We start from the raw sequence: 20,606 nt of genomic DNA on the forward strand, positions 1-20,606 counted from the left end.
CCATTTATCAAAAAAATTGTGTTAGATACAGCATTTGCAACTACAATGCAAGCTCCCTAACAGGAACAAACATTTAAACACAGAGCAACAATGGGCATTTAAACACGCACCAGCAGTGGACATTTTTATAAACTCCGGCCAGCTCCAGCTACCACCATTTCAAAAGATCAGCGTTTAAAGGCTAAACATATCCATTCTTTGTTCTTGGTTTGACAGGTGAAATTTACAGGAATGTGGAATAATTGGTTAATTGATGAAGAGAACAAAGGGAATTGAATTCAGGTGACTTAGGTGTGAACCTCTTATCAGTTTGGACCTATAGTAAAATTTACAGAAAAATATGAAGATTTTTTATAATGTTTAAAATATCATTGAATGAAGTTGTTTTATATTCATTTGTATTTCCTGCATAGGCATTAGCTTTTGAGCAGTGTCAGCAGGGTTAATGATAGTTGAGTGAAAAAGTTAAAGTGGATATTTATTAAGAATTAAGGAAGGACTGAAGCTTGTATGTAGTTGAAGAATTGGAAAGTTACTGGAAAAAGGAAGATAATACTATAACTCTTTGTTCTTAAATATTAATTGAGATTTTAGCCAATTTATTATTAATAATTATAAAATTCAGTTCCTATGTATGCACATGTAAAATAATTTTATTTGCTCTTAGCTCTCTTTTGAGAGCAAGTGTGAAATAGCTTCATTTTCTCTATTTTATGTTATGTCTGTCAGCCTTTCCTTCATTTTTGGAATTTTTTGAGCATTATGCCAACTGTGGCTCTAATTGAGGACATGTTGGAAGAGCAGAAATTTACCTCACGCCTGAATTAGGATGCTTCTGTAGCAAACTGAATTAATTAGTTAAGAATGTTTTTAGTGAAGTTTCTTGTAAATTCAAATATGAAATGTTAATATCCAAACTAGGCGTGTTTAAATGAATACACTTCAGTTGTGTGAATTGACGTGTTATATAATGACAATGAACTAACTAGAAGCCATGAAGTGGTTAATCATCATATTGCAGAATCCTCTGGAGTGATAACATGTTACTGTTTGCAGGTGCCTAAGTTTATTTCAGACACATTTAGTGTTAAAAATGAAACCGACTCATACAAACATTGGTTATTTAATGTAGTCTTGTGAAACAAATAAAACACAGAAAACCTGGAAACATTTTGATGAAGGACTTGTTTATTACATCAGATGGTGGCTACGTGATCATTTCATCAAGGTGTTTCCACCAGTCCTTCAAACCTTGCAGCTGGGATTATTACAGTTCTTCTTTTTTCTTACTTGCTAAATGCTCAGTGCACCACTTTTAATTTTTGGATCTCTTTCTTTCATAGTTCATATTGCATATAAGTTTTCTTCATGATGGTATCTTGGGTTCGCTTTGTTATTGGTGTGGGGTTGTTTTTTGGGGAAATGGTTTAATATATATATATACTTTTGTGGCAAATATATTTATTCTTATTCTCTTATTACATTTGGTATCGTCTATATATTCATTTGAAGTAGAGTTCAGGAGCTTTTAAAGATGTTATAGTCACCTGTCTGAATTAGTTTTGGGTTTTCTTACTTTGAATTATTCTGACACATCTCTTTTTGCTGCACTCCTGTCCACTCCCCCATCACTGATGCAGGCTTGCCGAGAGAGAGTTCTAGTCTTGCAGACCAAGATCAGTGCTCGTAATGAGCGCATCAAGCTTCTGATACAGCGGGCAACTCCTGACCTGGAGCCCTTAGACTCTTAGCTAAATCTCTCCTTCTGCCTGTCTATTCACCTGCTGCTTGTTCGTGAATCTGGAAACTTGCAAATTGTCGTTTGAGATACACATCCAGTGTTATAGAAACAACAAGAAATATCTGTTCCTTGAAAAGTCAGCAAGGAATGGACAAAACAAAAGCCTGGAAAAAGATTGAAAGTGGTAATACACTTGGATTGAAATGTGAAACGTGGCCACCAGAATAGGAAGTAGAAAAAAACTGATGCAAGACCTTGTATTTTCAACAAAAAGCAAACACTTTGTGTCTGAAATTCTTCAGTGCTTTCAGTGTTAATGATATATATGTATATATACATATGTCACCCTACTCTCGGACTTTACTCTTGTTTTGATGGACCGGTCACATTACTGCAGGGCCTTCATCGGGACATGGACTCCTACCGGGAGCAGATCCAAGCCCTTGTGGACCGGATCCATCAAGTGGATCCATACATGATCATCCTTCTAGAGAAAGTAGAGCAAGGGAATGAAAATGACCAAGAAAGTCATGGTTTCAATGGCAGTTTTCATATTGCTGATGTTTCTGGTGGAAATATGAGACACCAGAAGAGCAGTCAGCAGCCAGCAGTATCAAAGGTTACAGATCTGTGTGTTCCTATACCATCATCTGCCACATATGCAGACATTGCTGCTGGTCGTACAAGTCCCTGCCCATTTGTAGAACAAGTTGAAGAGAAGGATGACAAAATGAAACATCTTCCAAGAAAAGCTGTCATTTCTAGGACAGTTATGGAGATTAAAGATACCCCAAAAGAAGACAAAATTCCAGAAATGTCTGATGAAAGAAAATTTGAAGATGTATCAAGAAAAGATGATGAACCAAAGCGTATAAAACTACATGACCTGAAAACTCCATTAAAGCCTTCTGAAAAAATGCAAGATATGGGAGCTTCATTTGTGAAATCCACAGTTTCTCTGCAGTCTGAAGTACAATCTGTTTCTCCCAAAGTTGAAACTGCTGTATCTCGGGGAGAGAAATCTCGGCCATCTCGCCGTGGTCGATCTCAGCAACGGAAGGATGCTCAAGAAAGAAAAAGTACCGATAAATTAAATGCACAGAACACCAAAACACATCCTGATAAATTAATATCTCTTTCTGTGAAGCCTGAAGCCCACGATGTGGAAGTTGTTCCACCTGAAGAAGCTCAGTTACAGCACTCTGCTTCATCAAAAGTAACAACCTCAGAACGGGCGCCAGTGCATAAAAAGCATCACCATATTGTGCTGAAGCAGCCGCATGAGACCCTGAAGCCTCAGGTTGGTCGTGGGAGGTCTCCAAGTCCAATGTGGAATCCAGGTTCTACTTCATATGCAGACATACTGCGTGGTAGACAAGTTTCAGAAGGAAATGAAGAAACTACTTTTGTGACAGAACTTCGTGAAAGTAACATTTCTACGACAGAAAAGAATGATGTAAATGGGAGGAAGGTGCAAGAGAGTTATGGAGACAAATATAATTACCAACAAGAAGATTGGAGCTTACCAGATTCACACAAAACTATGGCAAACTTCCAACAGACAGAAGAAGTTTTTGCTCCAGCAGCAGATGAAATTCCTACACAGACTATAGAAGATTATGGCATGGATCAGACATCAGAGATGGGAGATGTAGTAGAAAAGATAGCACCAAATGAAGTAGTGGACACTGGGACATTCCTTGAAGAAGAGGTCATCCCATCTGTTCATGAACATGATGTGAGTGGTGTTACAGTGCCTCCAGCTGTGTTTGAATACATTCAGCAACCGCCACCTGATCTGGTGGGCTTCATTGCTTCTGGTCAACAACTTCTTAATTCTGGTTTGGGAACATACCACACATCGGCTCACCAGTATGTAATGAGTCATGATGGTGACCAGTCTTTGGTTTATCCTGTAACTGTTACTGCAGCACAGCAACCTGGCAGCCAGTATGAAACCCTCACACTGGATTATGTTCAGCCTTCTATTGACTCAGTTGCCTACCCAACACCAGTTCATCAGGACTTTGTACCACAACAATATGATTTATCGCAGCAGGCTGTGCTGTCTGATCCAGATATAACTTTGTCGCCTGAAGTAACTCCTATACATGATGCAAGACAGTCCAAGAAAATCAGATCTGGTCATCATAGTCAGACTGAAATGATGACTTTTATCAGCACGTCAGTAGTGGATGAAGAGATAAAACCTGTGACTGTACATAAAATTGAAAGTGATCATCAGGCAGGAAGTACTGATGGTGTACAGACTGAAGGGGATAAGTGTCAGTTGTCATATGCTCAGATATTAGCTCAAGGATTATGTTCAAAACCACTCCAGCCATCCAGTCAGGCAGTTAATATGTCTGTAAACAGAAACGATCGAATACAATCATCACGACCAACTTCTCCAGTGACAAGCTACTCTCGAGAATTGTCTGCCTCTCCTTCCCGTGATATTTCGTCCACAGTAAGAGAAGAGGTGACAGAATCTATTGTAGCTGCAGATAGAATAAACGCTCCAAAATTGGACAGAAGAGCTATAAAGAAAAAGAAAGATAAAGTGAAGAAAGAAGTTGATGGTTTAATGCAAGTTCATAGCCCACCATCAGGTGACCAGCAAAAGCATAAATCTGGAAAGAACAAACAGAGGAAGAAGGATACAGTGCATACCAATTTTGAATTTAATGGAAAGCAAGAGCTTGTGGAAGAGAATAGAGAACAAGTTCCAGTTGTTCAGACAGGAGCTGCAGCTGTTGCCAACATTGGAGAGCCCCTTACGGTTACATCTGGTAAGAGATCTGTAGCTGACAACAGCTTGGCTTCAGTCAAGGATAGAAAAGATGGATGTAAGAAATCAAAACTGTTAGGTGATGTTGAACAACAAAATGTACATAGCAAACCTGTTTCACAAATATCCCCACAAAGTAATGAACCAATGGAAATGAAAAAGGATGATGCACCAGAAGAAATACCAGAACAGTTGGAGGTCACTGATGATAAACAAGGTGCATTACTAGATCAAGAAAAGAAGAAACGTCAAAAGAAGAAGAAACTAGGGAAAAACGTCGGTGAAGATGAAATTGAGAAGGCATTAAAAGAAATTGCTATGATGGAAATGACCTGTAGTAAACATAAGAATAAGAATAATGAGTTACCTCAGGAAGCAAAGGTAGAAGTGACAAAACCCGATAAGGAAGATAAGAAGTGCAAAAAGCTAAAGTCTCTTACTCATATAGATAATGCAAGTGCATTAATTCATGAGGCAGAACCCAAGCAAATGGCAACTGTGGTTTCATCTTTTGAAACAGCCACATTAATTCAGAGCTCAGATTGTCAAGGTAATATTACCGAGCTCAAAGAAAAGCAGAATAAAAATCCGGAAATTTTGCCTGGTATAGTCTGTGAACAGGAAGATGTAAATGTAGACATTCCCAAAATTGAGCATTTGAAGAAAAAAAAGAAACGTGGAAAGAAGTCAATTGGATGCAAAGATAATAAACATATAGTAGGAGAACTCAGAATGCAGAACAGAGAATGTGAAATTGATGACATTGAAACTGGACAGGATGTACTGTGTACACAGAAATCTGAACCATTCGCAAAGAAGCAGCATGAAGTTATAGAAGCAGGAAATATAGTTGAAGAGCCTGTAGTTGTGGAGCAAGGAGTTTCAGAACATTTTCCAGAAGGAATCATTACGGCAGAGGATGAAAGCACCGGATATTCACAGTTTGGTCATGCTGAGATTGCCAGTGAGGAAGCCTACATACCTCCACCAGATTTGTTAGCTGATATTGAACTTGGCACTGAATTGCTGAAAAGCAGCAGATTTATATCAGGAATGGATTCTGACATTCCAGCAGATGTAGACTGTAAACAGAAGGAAACAGATCCTAGTATAAGAAAGAAAGGTAGAGAATTGAGAGATACATCATCACCTGTTTTAAATAAAGGAAAAAGAGGTATCAAGAAACAAAAAATTGGTGCAAAACTGCCCAGAGAAGAAGTAAATAAAATTGATGGTACATCTGTTATGGTTGAGAAATCTCATAATATAATAAAATCTGTTCCCCAGGAAGAGCAGCTAAAGTCAGAAAGTAAACCTTCTCACCTAGCACCCATTGTCATAGAAGATAAGACTGACACTTTACAGAAAGGCAAAATTCATTTGCAACTGAAAAAGACAGATGGACCAGAGTCACCAATTAAGGGGAAGAAAAGTAGAAAAGCTGCTAAGAAAGGAATATCTAAACAGTGTGAATCTCCTCACAACCCTAAACAAGAACCTGTAGGAGCTGATGAAACTTCTGGTCTATACAGACAGGGGGGTAGAGATGATTTGGGCAGTGATAATGACATTTCAGGGAAAGAGTCAACCAATGTCACGGACAAGAAAATATTCCTTAGCACCAATTTAAATGGAATCCAAGACCGAGATGCTAGCAAAAGTGACATAGTTTCCAGGAAATCTAGAAAAGTTAAACAGCCGAAAACTGAAGATAAACCTAATTTAATAATAGAGAAACAGCATTCAATGGAGCAGAAGCCTGAAAGGAATGATAATGACGAGAAGAATGATAAAAAAATACTACAAGAAATACCTGACAAATTTGCAGAACTCTCAATCGGTATACCTGAACCTTTGGATGTTGCGGTAGAGGGAATGACAGTTCCTTCAGATCTGGGAGTAGCTAATGCTGATACTTATGTTGTGGAAGTGGTAACAGATGATGTAACAGTGGAGGGAAAATCAGCAAAGCCATATAAATCAAATTCCGCTGTTGTGAAAACCAGTAAAGAACAAAATAGAGGTAGAGATGATACCACTAAAGACCAGGATGTCAGCCTATTTCTTACAGGAGCAAAAACAGGTAGGACTGGTTTAGAACAGCCATCTGACAAAGGGAAGCGAAATTCGAAGAAATCCAAGAAACAGAAAGCAGCTGCATATGAACAGAAGAAATCCAGTTTGTCTTTTGAGTTTGCTAATGTAGAAACCAATGAAAATGAAAGACCAGAAGTTAAGGATAACAAAATAATGACTCCCAGAGACCTTATTTCTAATACAGATAACATATCTGCTTTCATGCCACTTGAACATACATTTGCTAAAAGTACCAAAATCAGTAAGAAATCTAAGAAACCAAAATGTAGAGTTTCTAAAGAAGAAAAGGATGAAGATTTGTCAAAGAACATAAATGTAGTACATAACATTCCTGACATGCCAGTGATAAAGACAGAAGAAGATTTATCCTTACATGATACAGAGAATGATCCTCAAGATAAAATCTCTGAACCATTTAAAGAATCGATTCCTTTAATTTCTGGTGGCATTGGGGAGCAAGATGCTGACCAGTGCATGAAATGGGTTGCAGAGACAGAAAATATTCAAGCACAAACTCCTGTAGCGATATTGCCTGAGGAAGCAGAAGCACAAAGTGAAGTTGCTGCATTGTTAGAGGAAAATTTGGATGAAAAATATTCCTACACGCATGAAATGCCTTTGTCTGAACGTGAAGTATTCGAGAGCTATAATGAGAGTCTTCATGAACACGATAAAGAGATATTCATCTCAACACCAGGACAAAGAGATGAGAAACTTGAAAGCATTGGAGATGAAACTGTTTATAAGTCTGACCCTAAACACAAGGACACAACAGATGACAGTGGTGATGAGAACCTCAATAATCAGGAACATGATATCTACTTGGTGTCAACTCAGGAGAATATGGTTCATAGAGGCAATGAAATACAGGAAGAAAAGACAGGTCAATTGTCACGTGAAGAGAATGTTTCTCTGGATGCTGTTTCAAAGTCTAAGAAATGTGATAAAAAAATGAAAGCAAGACGTACTACAAATGTTCAGCCAGTTAACCTTCAAGTAAATATCCCTCATAAGAGTGGTCATGAAACTGAGGATATTTGTTCTACAGTGTTATCACATTCTTCATCTGAAATTAAGAAACATATTCTAGGAACATCTTTAGTTCAACATGGAACATCACAAGTAACAGAAAATCTAGATGCTATAGTTCTGACACCACAATGGATGGCAAAATCACCTGTGAATTTATCAAGTGAAGATCCTTTTAATTTGAAACAGTCCGATATATTTGACTTAACTGATCATTCGGTGTCAGATATTTCTCATGTACACCAAGCCGCCAATCAGAATCATGGCAATGATTCACCATTAACTCAATCCTCAGTTTCTTTACCGCACCGTCAAGTTGTATTACCAATGTCTTCATCTTCAGTTAGTTCTAATTTTGGACTGACACAAGAAATTTTGAACGCACAAGAAGAGACTATTAATATAGAACTACATGGTGTTGATAATGCAGGAATTTTTGGTTCAGTCAAAGAAAGACAAAGGAAACCTCGAAAGATTATTGATACACTGACCGTAGATGAGAAGGTAGTAAAATCAATAGACATTTCCACCCCTCTTACACAGGAAAAGAAGAGAAAACCTCCCAAATCACCAGTAAATGAGGATACTAGAAAAAGAGATGGAAAGGTTAAAATGGCAGAAGAGCCCAAAGATTTGGAAGAGCATGAAGAGTATAGAGCAATGAAAGATAAGATGAAGAAGAAAAAGAGGCGCCCCAAAATACCAATTGAGTTTACAAGTCCTCAGACCAAAGTAGAAAATGATTTAGAAGCTGTGAAGGTAAATTTGGATGTTAAAACTGCAAAGAAACATGAACCTGATGAGATTGTTGAGTCAGAATCTGAAGTAGTACCTGTGGTCACAGATGTAGATTCTTTTCATCTGCAGAATATTGTTAAGAGTGATTTAAAAATTGGAAGTGATCTGGCCTCAGCATATTCTCAACCAGTGTCACCAGAAACCGTTGTTATCAAGGAACAAGCAGAACATGAAACATCTTGTGCAATAGATGACAGTAATCTCTCAAATTCCAAAATGAAGCCACTTTTATTAGAAGCAACATCAGTGAGAGTACCAAAAGAAGAACCTGGTACACAACTGAGGCTAAGCGATTATTGTTCAACTGAAATCAAATTAGATATTCAAGAATCAGAATCAAATGTTCCTCAAGAAGCAGCGAAACCTCACACTTCATGTATGATGAAATCAGATGAATTGAGTGATGCTTGGATGAGTGCGTTAGATGAACCATTGGTGTTTGATGTTGATGAAGATGATGAGGATTATGGAAATGTTATTGTGACTTCACCTTCTTCAAGGAGCATTGAAACAGATGATGCACTGGTTAAAATTCAAGAAGCTGTGATTGCTGCAGTTGAAAGTATTTATGATCGTTCTGAATGTGATCTGAAAGCTGGAACAGTACGGATTGCTCCAAATGATATGCCTTCTGAAGCAGGTCTGAAGAGTGAGACAATTCCTACTCTTGAAAATGGTGTATATTCTGACTCTGTGCGGAAGACTGAAGGAATCACTGCAGTTGGGAAGGATATACTTTCTGAACCTGATGTAAAGACTGAAATGACCCATGCTATTGTAAATGATGTGCTTTCTGAACCTGAAACAACCCAAACAGTTGCAAAAGATATGAATCCTGAAAGTGGTCAGAAGACTGATGTAATCCCTATGGTTTTGAATGATGTGCTTTCCAAACCTGGGATGAAGGCTGCAACAGTCACTGAAGTTGCAAATGATATGTCTAAAACATGCCTGAAGAGTGCAATCGTTCCTACTCTTCCAAGTGATGTGCTTTCTGAATCTGGCCAGAAGATTGAAAGAGCCTCAACAGTATCAGATGATATACTACCTGAACCTAGTTTGAAGACTGAAACAGTTGCTGAAGTCATAAATGATGTACTGTCTGAACCTTACCTGATGACTGAAACACATACTACAGTCGTTGATAAAGTGGTGTATGAACCTGACATAATGACTGAAGCAGTCACTGAAGTTGTGAGTGGGGTGATTTCTGATCCTGATATGAAGACTGAAACTGCAAATGATCCGCTTTCTCAACCTTTCCTGATGACAGAAACAGTTACTGCAATAGTGAAGGATGTGACATCTGAACCTGGACTAAACAGTGAAACAGTCAGTTCAGTTACAATTGATATGATGCATGAACTTGGTCTAAAGATGGAAACTGTAAAAGATATGGTTTCAGAATCTGATCAAGTAACTGAAACAGTCACTACAATTTTTAATGATGTGATTTCTTTACCTGGCCTGATGCCTGAAACAGTTGTAAATGATGCAGTTTCTGAATCTGCCCTGATGACTCAGGGAAACATTAAAGTTTCAAATGATGAGATATCTGAAGATGGCCTGATGACTGAAACAGTCACTATGGTTGGGGATGGTGTAGTTTCTGAACCTGGCCTGTTGACTGGAACAATTGTTGCAATTTCAGATGATGTGGTTTCTGAGCCTGGCCTGTTGACTGAAACACTGACTACAGTTGCAAATGATGTTATTTCTGAATCCAGTCTGTTGACTGAAACAGTCACTTCAGATACTGGTGTTGAGATTTCTGAACCTGTCCCATTGGCTGAAACAGTTGCTACAGTTTCAAATGATGTGATTTCTGAACGTGGCCTGTTGACTGAAACACTGACTACAGTTGCAAATGATGTTATTTCTGAACCTAGTCTGCTTACTGAAACAGTCACCTCAGTTACTAGTAATGTCATTTCTGAACTAAGCCTATTGACTGAAACAGTTAGTACAGTTTCAAATGATGTGATTTCTGAGCCTGGCATGTTGACTGGAACACTGACTACAGTTGCAAATGATGCTATTTCTGAACCTAGTCTTTTGACTGAAACAGTCACTTCAGTTACTAGTGATGTGTTCTCTGAACCTGGCCTATTGACTGAAACAGTTGCTACAGTTTCAAATGATGTGATTTCTGAACCTGGCGTGTTGACTGAAATAGTTGCCACAGTTGCAAATGATAAAATTCCAGGAGCTGACCTCTTGACTGAAGCACTGACTACAGTTGCAAATGATGTGATTTCTGAACCTAGTCTGTTGACTGAAGCAGTCCCATCAGATACTGGTGTTGTGATTTCTGAACCTAGTCTGTTGACTGAAACAGTCCCATCAGATACTGGTGTTGTGATTTCTGAAGCTGGCCTATTGACTGAAACAGTCCCATCAGATACTGGTGATGTGATTTCTGAACCTAGTCTGTTGACTGAAACAGTCCCATCAAATACTGGTGTTGTGATTTCTGAACCTGGCATGTTGACTGAAACAGTCCCATCAGATACTGGTGATGTGATTTCTGAACCTGGCCTATTGACTGAAACAGTCCCACCAGATACTGGCGTTGTGATTTCTGAACCTGGCCTATTGGCTGAAACAGCCCCATCAGATATTGGTGATGTGATTTCTGAACCTGGCCTATTGACTGAAACAGTCCCATCAGATACTGGTGTTGTGATTTCTGAACCTGGCCTATTGACTGAAACAGTCCCATCAGATACTGGTGATGTGATTTCTGAACCTAGTCTGTTGACTGAAACAGTCCCATCAAATACTGGTGTTGTGATTTCTGAACCTGGCATGTTGACTGAAACAGTCCCATCAGATACTGGTGATGTGATTTCTGAACCTGGCCTATTGACTGAAACAGTCCCATCAGATACTGGCGTTGTGATTTCTGAACCTGGCCTATTGGCTGAAACAGCCCCATCAGATATTGGTGATGTGATTTCTGAACCTGGCCTATTGACTGAAACAGTCCCATCAGATACTGGTGTTGTGATTTCTGAACCTGGCCTATTGACTGAAACAGTCCCATCAGATACTGGTGATGTGATTTCTGAACCTAGTCTGTTGACTGAAACAGTCCCATCAAATACTGGTGTTGTGATTTCTGAACCTGGCATGTTGACTGAAACAGTCCCATCAGATACTGGTGATGTGATTTCTGAACCTGGCCTATTGACTGAAACAGTCCCATCAGATACTGGCGTTGTGATTTCTGAACCTGGCCTATTGGCTGAAACAGCCCCATCAGATATTGGTGATGTGATTTCTGAACCTGGCCTATTGACTGAAACAGTCCCATCAGATACTGGTGTTGTGATTTCTGAACCTGGCCTATTGACTGAAACAGTCCCATCAGATACTGGTGATGTGATTTCTGAACCTGGCCTATTGACTGAAACAGTCCCATCAGATACTGGTGATGTGATTTCTGAACCTGGCCTATTGACTGAAACAGTCCCATCAGATACTGGTGATGTGATTTCTGAACCTGGCCTATTGACTGAAACAGTCGCTTCAGTTACTAGTGATGTGATTTCTGAACCTGGCCTATTGACCAAAACAGTCACTGCAGTTACTAATGACATGATTTCTGAATGCAGCCTGTTGACTGAAACAATCACCACTACAGCTGTTTCGAATGATGTGATTTCTGAACCTGTCCTGTTGACTGAAACAGCCACCACAATTGAAAATAATGTGATCACTGAATGTGGTCTCCTAACTGAAACAGTTACAGTAGTTGCAACTGATGTGATCTCTGAACCTGATCTGTCGACTGAAACTACCACTGCAGTTTCAGAAGTGAAGTCCTTTGTGCAACCAAGTGATGCATTGCTTAACAACCCTGATGTAATGCCTCAATTTTCTGAGGAGCTTGCAGATACTTGTTCAGATGCTTTAGAAAAACCAGTGGTGTTTACAGATGATGGCCAGGTCTCTGTAGAGGGGTTTGATTCTGGAGTAAGAATGCCAGAGACTGCTCTGCAGAATTTCTCTTTGTCCAATGAGGTGGTGTTAGAAGATATAAACATTCCAATTACAGAACTTCCTGCAAGAGGTATCTGCCATAATTCTTTTACTGCTGAGCTCATTGTTCAGGAATTCAAGCCAAGTTATTATCTGTGTAGAGATGCTGAAATATACTGGCAAGAAAAAGTGGCACGAGAGCTGAAGCAAGTTCCATTTACTCTCCTGGAAAGTCAGGAGAAACATGAAATGAAACATTCACCAGAGAAGCCACTAGAAGGTAAAGAAGCAGTTCCTGTCACAACAACAGAGCAGCACAAGTCAGAGGCACAGTTGGATGAAAGCTCTAGGAAAAGACATGATTTTGAAGTCCCAGTATATGACATGCATATTTTACTGGATACTGAAAGAAGATGGCATGAATTTAAGACAGTGGCATTGCTGCGAGAACAAGAAACAGTCTCAGAGAAAGCAGAAAGTGCAGTTTCCCATGCAGAGAAAGAGGTTTCAGAATCTACCAAGGAACATTATGTAAAGACTCAAGTTATAAATCCAGACAGTCCTACTCAGAGTGTAAAGGAAACTGTTTTACCTGAAACACTCACAAACATTTCCAAAAAATTTGCTGAAGCAGAAATTCGTGGGAGTAATTCTGTATTAGATACCAATAGACCACAAGTACCTTTCTGTCAAAATACTGAAGAAGTTACGAAGGTTGTTGAGGAGCAGTATATTGATATACCTAATTCAACACCTGATTTACAAGGAAGTACTGAATTCATGGAGGACAGGAACACACAATTCAGCAGTCCAGAAACTCATGAAACACAACTGAAGCCTGATGGTATTGGATTCTCATTTGCAACCAAGAGAGAGAAAGCAGAACTTCCGTTTAATTTGTACAAAGAAAATGTATGGCTAGAGTCATTCAAATTCCTTGATGCTGAAAGAGAATGGAGAGCGCTTCATAGTGAAGTTTCAAGTAAAGAACTTGCATTTGAAGAGGACAGTGCAGGTATAGGAACAATTGATGTACTGAAATCTCTGGAATCAGCAAGAAGTGGAGACATTTCTGATGGAGAATTGCTTCAACAACAGCAACAAATAGAAATTATGGATGTCAAATTTGACACAAGTGGCACATTGAAACTTGAGTCAGCAGATATTCCTTCATCACAAGATGCTTCTCAGGAGCTGGAAATGAAGTTAGTTTCTGAACTGCCTGAAGATTCAAGAGATATCTCTTCATCGCTAGTTATGCCCCAGGACCAAGAACTAAGGGCTGTAAGTTGTGAACTGACTAAAGAATCAACAGACCATATTTCTCAATCACAAGATGTTTCTCAGCAGCCAAAACTGAAGTCAAGTTCTGAGCTGACTGAAGATGAAATACAGTTCGTTTTACACCAAGATCACAGAGCAGATAAATCTAATTGTCGGTATGATATAGTTGGGATTCATGATGCAGTGAGGCAACATCAGGAGCAAGTTGAAAGTGAGTTGGAAAACGGTTTTGAAGATAAGGCTCAGCTCAAGCAAAAAGAAGTAAAAATTCAGGGAGTGCCAGAAGGTTACTGCGCAGAAAGTGTTTACAGTTATTATGATGTATTTGGACTTCGTGATGCGGAGAGGAAACATCAGGAAAAACTTGCCCTCTCAGAAGCTACAGAGACTGAAACTAATACATTGACAGATGTAACATCTTTGGTGGAAAATAATTTAGAAAATTTTGATGCTCAAGTTGAGAATTTTAAAAATAAGGAAGAAATTATATTTCAGACCGAGTTTGCCGGTGGAACTGTGAGAACTTTGGCTTCTCTAGCAGCGTGTAAAATGTCTGATTCTCTACAGGGGGCAAGTTACAAAGAAAAATCACTTGAGATTGCAGTTTTAAATAAAAATTCTGTTAGTAAGTTGAGCGACTTGCAAGAGCCTTCACAACATTTAGTTCGTGTGTGTGTTGCAGAGGTTGAAAAAGACGATACAAATGTGCCTGTGGTTGAAGTTGATCCAGAGGGATTCATGAAATTTGTACCAAAGAGGGAAATGAGGAAACGTAAATCACGATCTAGGTCCAGGTCTTGTTGCAGGGATGATGTCATTCATGAAAAACCGCAAGAAGTTGTATCTGTTATTAATGTTCGAAGAAGGGAAGGTAATGTTCAAACCAAAGAAGATTATTCTGTAAAGGAGCATGCTATGAGTTCGGTTACCTTTGAGTCCTCGGGAGAGATTTCTGTACCTCATGCATTCGATACTGAAAGTAAAGAAATGGGCAGTGTTGAGCTTTACACTACAGGGGAGGATAAATCAGGCGTTATTATGGCACAACCAAAATCTGGTAAGGAAGGACAAAAACCAACTATTATATCTGAAAAGGTTCAAGGTGAGATGGGAAAAAAGAGGAAGCGGAGGCCTGCGAAGTCTCCAGCACATCAGGTACCTAATGACAGTGAACGGAAGAAGCCGCTTTCTGAGTTTGAACAGGGAGTGGAAGGCATTGGGCACTCACTTGTAAGGGAGAAGATTCTTCAGCATTGTTTGTCATTAGATGGAGCATTCTGGCCAGACAAATGGCAGTGTCATGATGCTGAATGTCAGTGGCAGGAAGCAGTAGCTCAGTGCCAGAAACCTGTGCCAACCTCTGCCTCGACACAAGTCAAATCCGATGAAACACGTGATCGCAGAGATGATTCTGATGGTGGAAATAGTGGAAACAGTTCTCCAGGACCACATACACCCAAAGGAGGTGGTGGCAGTGGAAGGCTAGGTCCATCAGATGTTACAACAGAACAACTAAGCGCCGATCTGCCAGGTGGAATTTGCAGCTGGCCAGGTGAGAGCACTTACCTGAGTGTTCCCGATACGTTAGTTATCTATCCGAATGAACAAAAGGCAACTGAGGATGAAGAATTGTTGGCAGCAGAGGAGGAACTTACATCCCGCCTAGCACATAAAGTAGCCGAAGAAGTCTTCACAGATTTGGATGATGAACAAGAACCAGAGTGCCCCTTGTATTCTTCCCCTTCTGCAACCCAGGAAGCTCAATCCAGACGCGGGAAGGATGACGGCGCAGCCATCTTTGTGGTACAAATGAAGGTCGGAGATCTCAGAAACCCCCTATTCTCCATGTGTTACTGTTGTGTGTTTCTACGTGCTTTACCCCCTGCCCCCCCACCAGAATGCTCTGTACAAACAATAAAAATTGCGAATGGTCTGTTCAGTATGGGATAATACTTCCTTGGTGGTACTGATGATTTTTGCTGGTAGCACAGTTCACTAATCACTAATGCTTTTTTTTTTTTGGTGTGTTTTCTGTTGTTTCATTGGCCATGTAAGGACAGTTTGATGGACCCAATGTACCTCATTCTAGAACTTAGAGTGTTATATGGAAAAGTGATGAAATTTTTCCTTTATTGTTTTATACGGTTAGTAGTCCTCATACACAGAGTATTAGGTAAGTTAATCAAATTAAGAAAATTCAAAACTGTTCTAGTATGTCATTATTTCTAGTAATGACTTTTGTTGTAAAAAGAAAAGGAAATGCACTGTTATTATGGGATAAGTCTCTGAATGAGATATATTGACTTCCATGGATCTTTGAATTTTTATATTTGCTCATGCCTGATGTATTAGCTGTAAGATTTTTTTCAAGATTATTTAATTGGTTTATTGGTTTTGTGTAGACTTAAAATAATTTGTTACGGCATATATAATGAGTTGGCTTGCGCTTTTATTTTCTTTCCCAGCAGTTAGCAGTAAAAGCTGCTAACACAGCAAGCATGTAACAAACGATGGTGTCATCTGAAACATTGCTGATACCCGTATACTGCTGGTGTGTGATGCTTTGGGTTCTGTCTTATGGTCACTTCTCACACTAAGTTCCTGCTTTACCTGATGCTCAACATGATGCATAAATTTGCATGTGTTTTAATATTTGTCAGTTTTTGTTTGCGGCATGATTCAGTAGTTCTATATGATAATATGAATTGAGTATAATTCATCCCATTTTACCAGTAATTGTATGAGATGATACGAAAAATTTTATGTTTGTTCATTTATCATGTCTTTTCCTTTTTTTATTTCAGTCCTTTTATGGTTGCTATTTTTGTTTTTCTCTCTCACAATAATGTAGGATATCCTGTTCATGAGACGGGGTCAACCTTTCCCCTGGATCTCCTCCTCCTCCTCCNTCATCATCATCATCATCATCATCATCATCTAGACAGCAGCCTTTTATTTTACTGTAGAAAGTTTTAGTGTAAGTATATAATGTAGTTGGCTGATTCTGTTATGCTCTCTTGACTGAATGAAGCTTCTACATAATAGGTTCTTTATAATAGCATTTGTCCCTCATATGTTGTTGGCATGTTCAAGTGACTTCACTTTCAAACTCTGAAACAGCAAATGTCCAATTGCAGGTATTGACATCAGATTTGGTTGCCCTTCAACAGTCTGTGGCCAAGTCAGAAGTTGAACTCAGCTGCCTACCTGCAGACAGTTTGACAAGCATGTTTGATGCCTTATTGGTAAGTGATGTGTATAAGTTCGGATCAAAAAAATATTAAGACTTTATACATATCTCAGATGAAGTGCTGCTGCATGGTCATGCATGTTTACCATTCATTCATTTATTTCACTTCCCCGTGATTAGAAAATTAATTTTGTATGTTATTTCCATGTGTTAGTTTAATGGTGTTAAGTACAGAAAAACGTACATACATTTAGTTTTGAGAGGTTCAGAAAGAGATGATGAGTTGCTACAAGTGGGGTTCGGTAATGTTGGAGTGAAAAGCAGCTGTGAAATAACACAAAATTGTCAGTTTGTAAAATTATTGGGTAGGAATTTTTAATCGTTCTTTGAAGGCTATATATCTAGCCCCAATGCTTATTCTGTGACTTCTGGCACAGAAGCAGAGATAAAACCCCATGTCCATGGCTTATAACTTTCTGGAATGTGCAGAAATTGATGAAAATTTCTTAAACTATCATAACAGTTAATAAAAGCTGGGTGTAGGGTGTAACTCCAAAATTAAGCAGCAGTCATGATGAAGGAAATTTGTTCATCATGAAAATAGAAAATCTCACCAGGTATACAGCAAAATCGGTACGAAGAAGATTATTCCTTTAAATTACAAGGTGTTATGCACCATGGGTATGCTCCCACATTTTAGACTGATAACCAAAATGTCTCCTACAAGTGCTGAGGTGCTACCACTATGCAGTCCAGAAATGACCACAAAAGTGGGATACCTGCAAGTGACATATTCAGTGTGACAATGAACCTTCCCATTAATCCTAGTTGATGTAGCAAGTTTTAGATGAACACAGGATTTACAGGAGTGGCAGATTCTCTGCACTGTGGATATGGCTCTTTGTGCCTCTTATTCTGTTCCTAAATTGAAGGTGCCTCAAAAGTCATATGATTCGTAGAAATAACTGAACAAAATGTACTGGATCAGATGTTGACAGTTCCAAAACTGAATTTCAGAGTTGCTTCTAGCACCATCAATAATTGTGGTGAATTGTGCATGTCGTGATGGAACCTAAGCTGAAGTAAGTTAACTTGCAATCCCTAGACATTCGATTCCCAATAAGGTTATTTGATTTTCAGTTGACCTAATCCTTCCAGCCACACTATGGCCCTGGGGTCTACTCATGCTCTGACAGATCTGACAGATATGAGTAACTACAAGATGAAATTAAGAAGGCTAATTTATGTTTCCTTCTTTTGTTGGGTTTTATAGGTTGTATAATAATCTACTCTCAGAAGAGTTAAATTAATCAAATTAAATGGGATAAAATGTAAAAATTGTAAATTTTCTGTCATGAACCTACTCCTCCTACTCTGATAATATTCCACCTAAATATATTTAGCTGTGTGGAACAAGGAAATATATTTTAACTACATGTATAATACTTAGGTGTTATTGGAAATAAGTAATAAATTCAACAGTAATTGTTGAATTTGCATTTCAGAAATTGTTGGACGATCTTCAACTGAAGGAGCAGGAAGCTATAAGACTTGAACATGTCTTGAGGGATCTGCCACCTGATGCAGAAACACAGTCACTTGAGGCAACTCTGGCTGGGGTGCGAACTCAGATTGTCACATTGATGTCTCAGATAGAGCAAGGCAAGACTACAGTTGAGGTATGTATTTAGTGAGGTATGTTAACTGTTTTGTGTACAAATTAGATTTTGAAGGTTCAGTCTAAATATTTATACATGTGTTCTATATGGTGGTTCGCTGACAAGTGGCGGTTGCTTGGTCGGTATAGTTCGCTTGTGGACTAAAATCATGTGGAGTTTGTTTTGTTTGTTTGTTCTATATGGTGATGTGATCAAACCACAAACATTAACATCACAGGTGAACATTAACAAGATAGTAGTGAATATATAGGTAAAGTTTGAAGTGTAATGTAACTTCAAACTAAAGCATGTTTCTCCCCCTTCCCCTGTATGATTAGCATGTCCTTCATGCAGTGCCCACCATTTGTATCTGTCATTGTTAGGATGGCTGGGATTTAATTTCTGGCAGGGGAAAGATTTTTCTCTCGTCCACAGCATCCAAACCGGCCTTGGGGCCGACCCAGCCTCCTATCCGATGGGTGCTGTGTGATTTTTCTGGGAGAGGGGGGTAAAGCGGCAGGGCTTGAAGTTGACCACTTCATCTAGTGGTGAGGTTAAGAATTATGGAGCTATAACCCTCCTCCCCAACACATCTTCACGGTGTGATGCCTAATTAATTAAGCACAGGGACAACTTTTTTTTACCTGTCATTGTTAGTGGATTTGAAAGTATCCTCGATTGTCAGTGCACTGTTGTACTTAATGTATGTCATAAAGAAAGGTGACTAGACTCTTGTATAGTGTACAGTACTGAAAAGCATTAACTCTTTTGCAGTAATGTTAAATTATATTCCTATAACATATCCATTCAGAATTTAAAATGGGGTCCTGAGAGTTGTAGTAGCTTGAATGTTGTATCTGGACATTACAGTCACTTGTGAAACAGATTAGCAAGCATAGTTTTTTTAAATACCACAGTATTCTGTTAAATAGGTACTGTGTTCTTGTGTTTATTGTTTGCTATACTTTGATAGCAGCAAGTTTTCTTACTACTGTTGATGTCAAGCAGGTGGCACAAGGAATCCAAGAAAAACGTCTAAAAGAAGTAATGCAGTATCAGACATTATTAACAGATCTGGAGCAGTGGCTTGTTACCGTGAATGCTTCCCTTCGTATTGAACAACCCACATCACCAAAAGTCATTAAAGGTCAACTTGTTGCTTATGAGGTTAGTAGAGCTCTTCCTTAATGTGATTTTGTAATATGTGTCAACAAAACTTTCATTTGTATATTCTTTTTGCTGGTATGTTGGGCATTGTCAGCATTTTGGGAGCTGGTTCTATTTCCTACATCAAGTGATGATAGTTAAGAATCTTATTCCATTAGGCCACTTTGTTTTTGTTTTAAGAAGAAAAAATGAATGGTATACAATGTCTGTATGCCAGAGGGAAGATTGTTGTACGAGATCATCAGAAAGTTTCAGTTTTATATTATGTGTTTGTTATCTTACCAGATTAACATGTATTAATTGTTAAGCTAGTATAAAGTATGGAGTGTACATTGAAGAGGCGTGTTTGGCAGACAATTATGAATGACATGCTGAGGTTCAAAGTCTAGTGTTTATTGCTGTAAACTAAAACATTTGAAGTTATATTCAGATAAATTCAAAAATGTAATATTGTCTGGTGTAAAATTATATTATAATTAAATATAAAAATGTATACGTAGAAATATTGGACTGTAAATTCAGATTGGGAGAAAATCGTTTAGTTATTGAGAACAAGAGACTTTATCTTCGCATGTGTTTAGAAAACTGTTGTTGATTGTTTGGTAGTTAGTTAGTTATTTAGAGAGGGTGGGTTTTCCCATGCACCGCGACCAGTTTGATCTATTGCGCTTCCCTCTATGATATTCTACCAGTCTCTATACCCTACCGATAAATGGTGCGTAACATCAGTCCCGCTGAGCAAGCGAGTTCGGCCACTTGCTTAGCGGTGTCTATAATGCTTCCCCCATCTATCAGAGGCCTTAGAGACTATTGTTGGGCGGGAAACGTCCTAGAATTTGGCTCCGTGCTCCCGTTTGGGGGTCTGAG

At 38.8% G+C, this 20,606-nt stretch overlaps 1 protein-coding gene across 4 annotated transcripts in view; it reads left to right on the forward strand.

The window, feature by feature from the left end:
* Positions 1 to 20,606, forward strand: part of LOC111873382 (nesprin-1) — a 410,258-nt gene that overhangs the window by 309,252 nt on the left and 80,400 nt on the right. For 3 of the 4 annotated variants that reach the window (XM_023868043.2, XM_023868044.2, XM_023868046.2), the window contains 4 exons: positions 2,139 to 15,539; positions 16,862 to 16,969; positions 18,420 to 18,593; positions 19,581 to 19,739. In XM_023868043.2, coding sequence (XP_023723811.1) covers positions 2,139 to 15,539; positions 16,862 to 16,969; positions 18,420 to 18,593; positions 19,581 to 19,739 — 13,842 coding nt within the window. The remainder of the gene's footprint in view (positions 1 to 2,138; positions 15,540 to 16,861; positions 16,970 to 18,419; positions 18,594 to 19,580; positions 19,740 to 20,606) is intronic. The other variant, XM_023868047.2, reaches the window with a different exon arrangement.

The sequence above is a fragment of the Cryptotermes secundus genome, unplaced genomic scaffold (genome assembly GCF_002891405.2).
Source record: "Cryptotermes secundus unplaced genomic scaffold, Csec_1.0 scaffold22, whole genome shotgun sequence".
Taxonomy (NCBI): Eukaryota; Metazoa; Arthropoda; class Insecta; order Blattodea; family Kalotermitidae; genus Cryptotermes; species Cryptotermes secundus.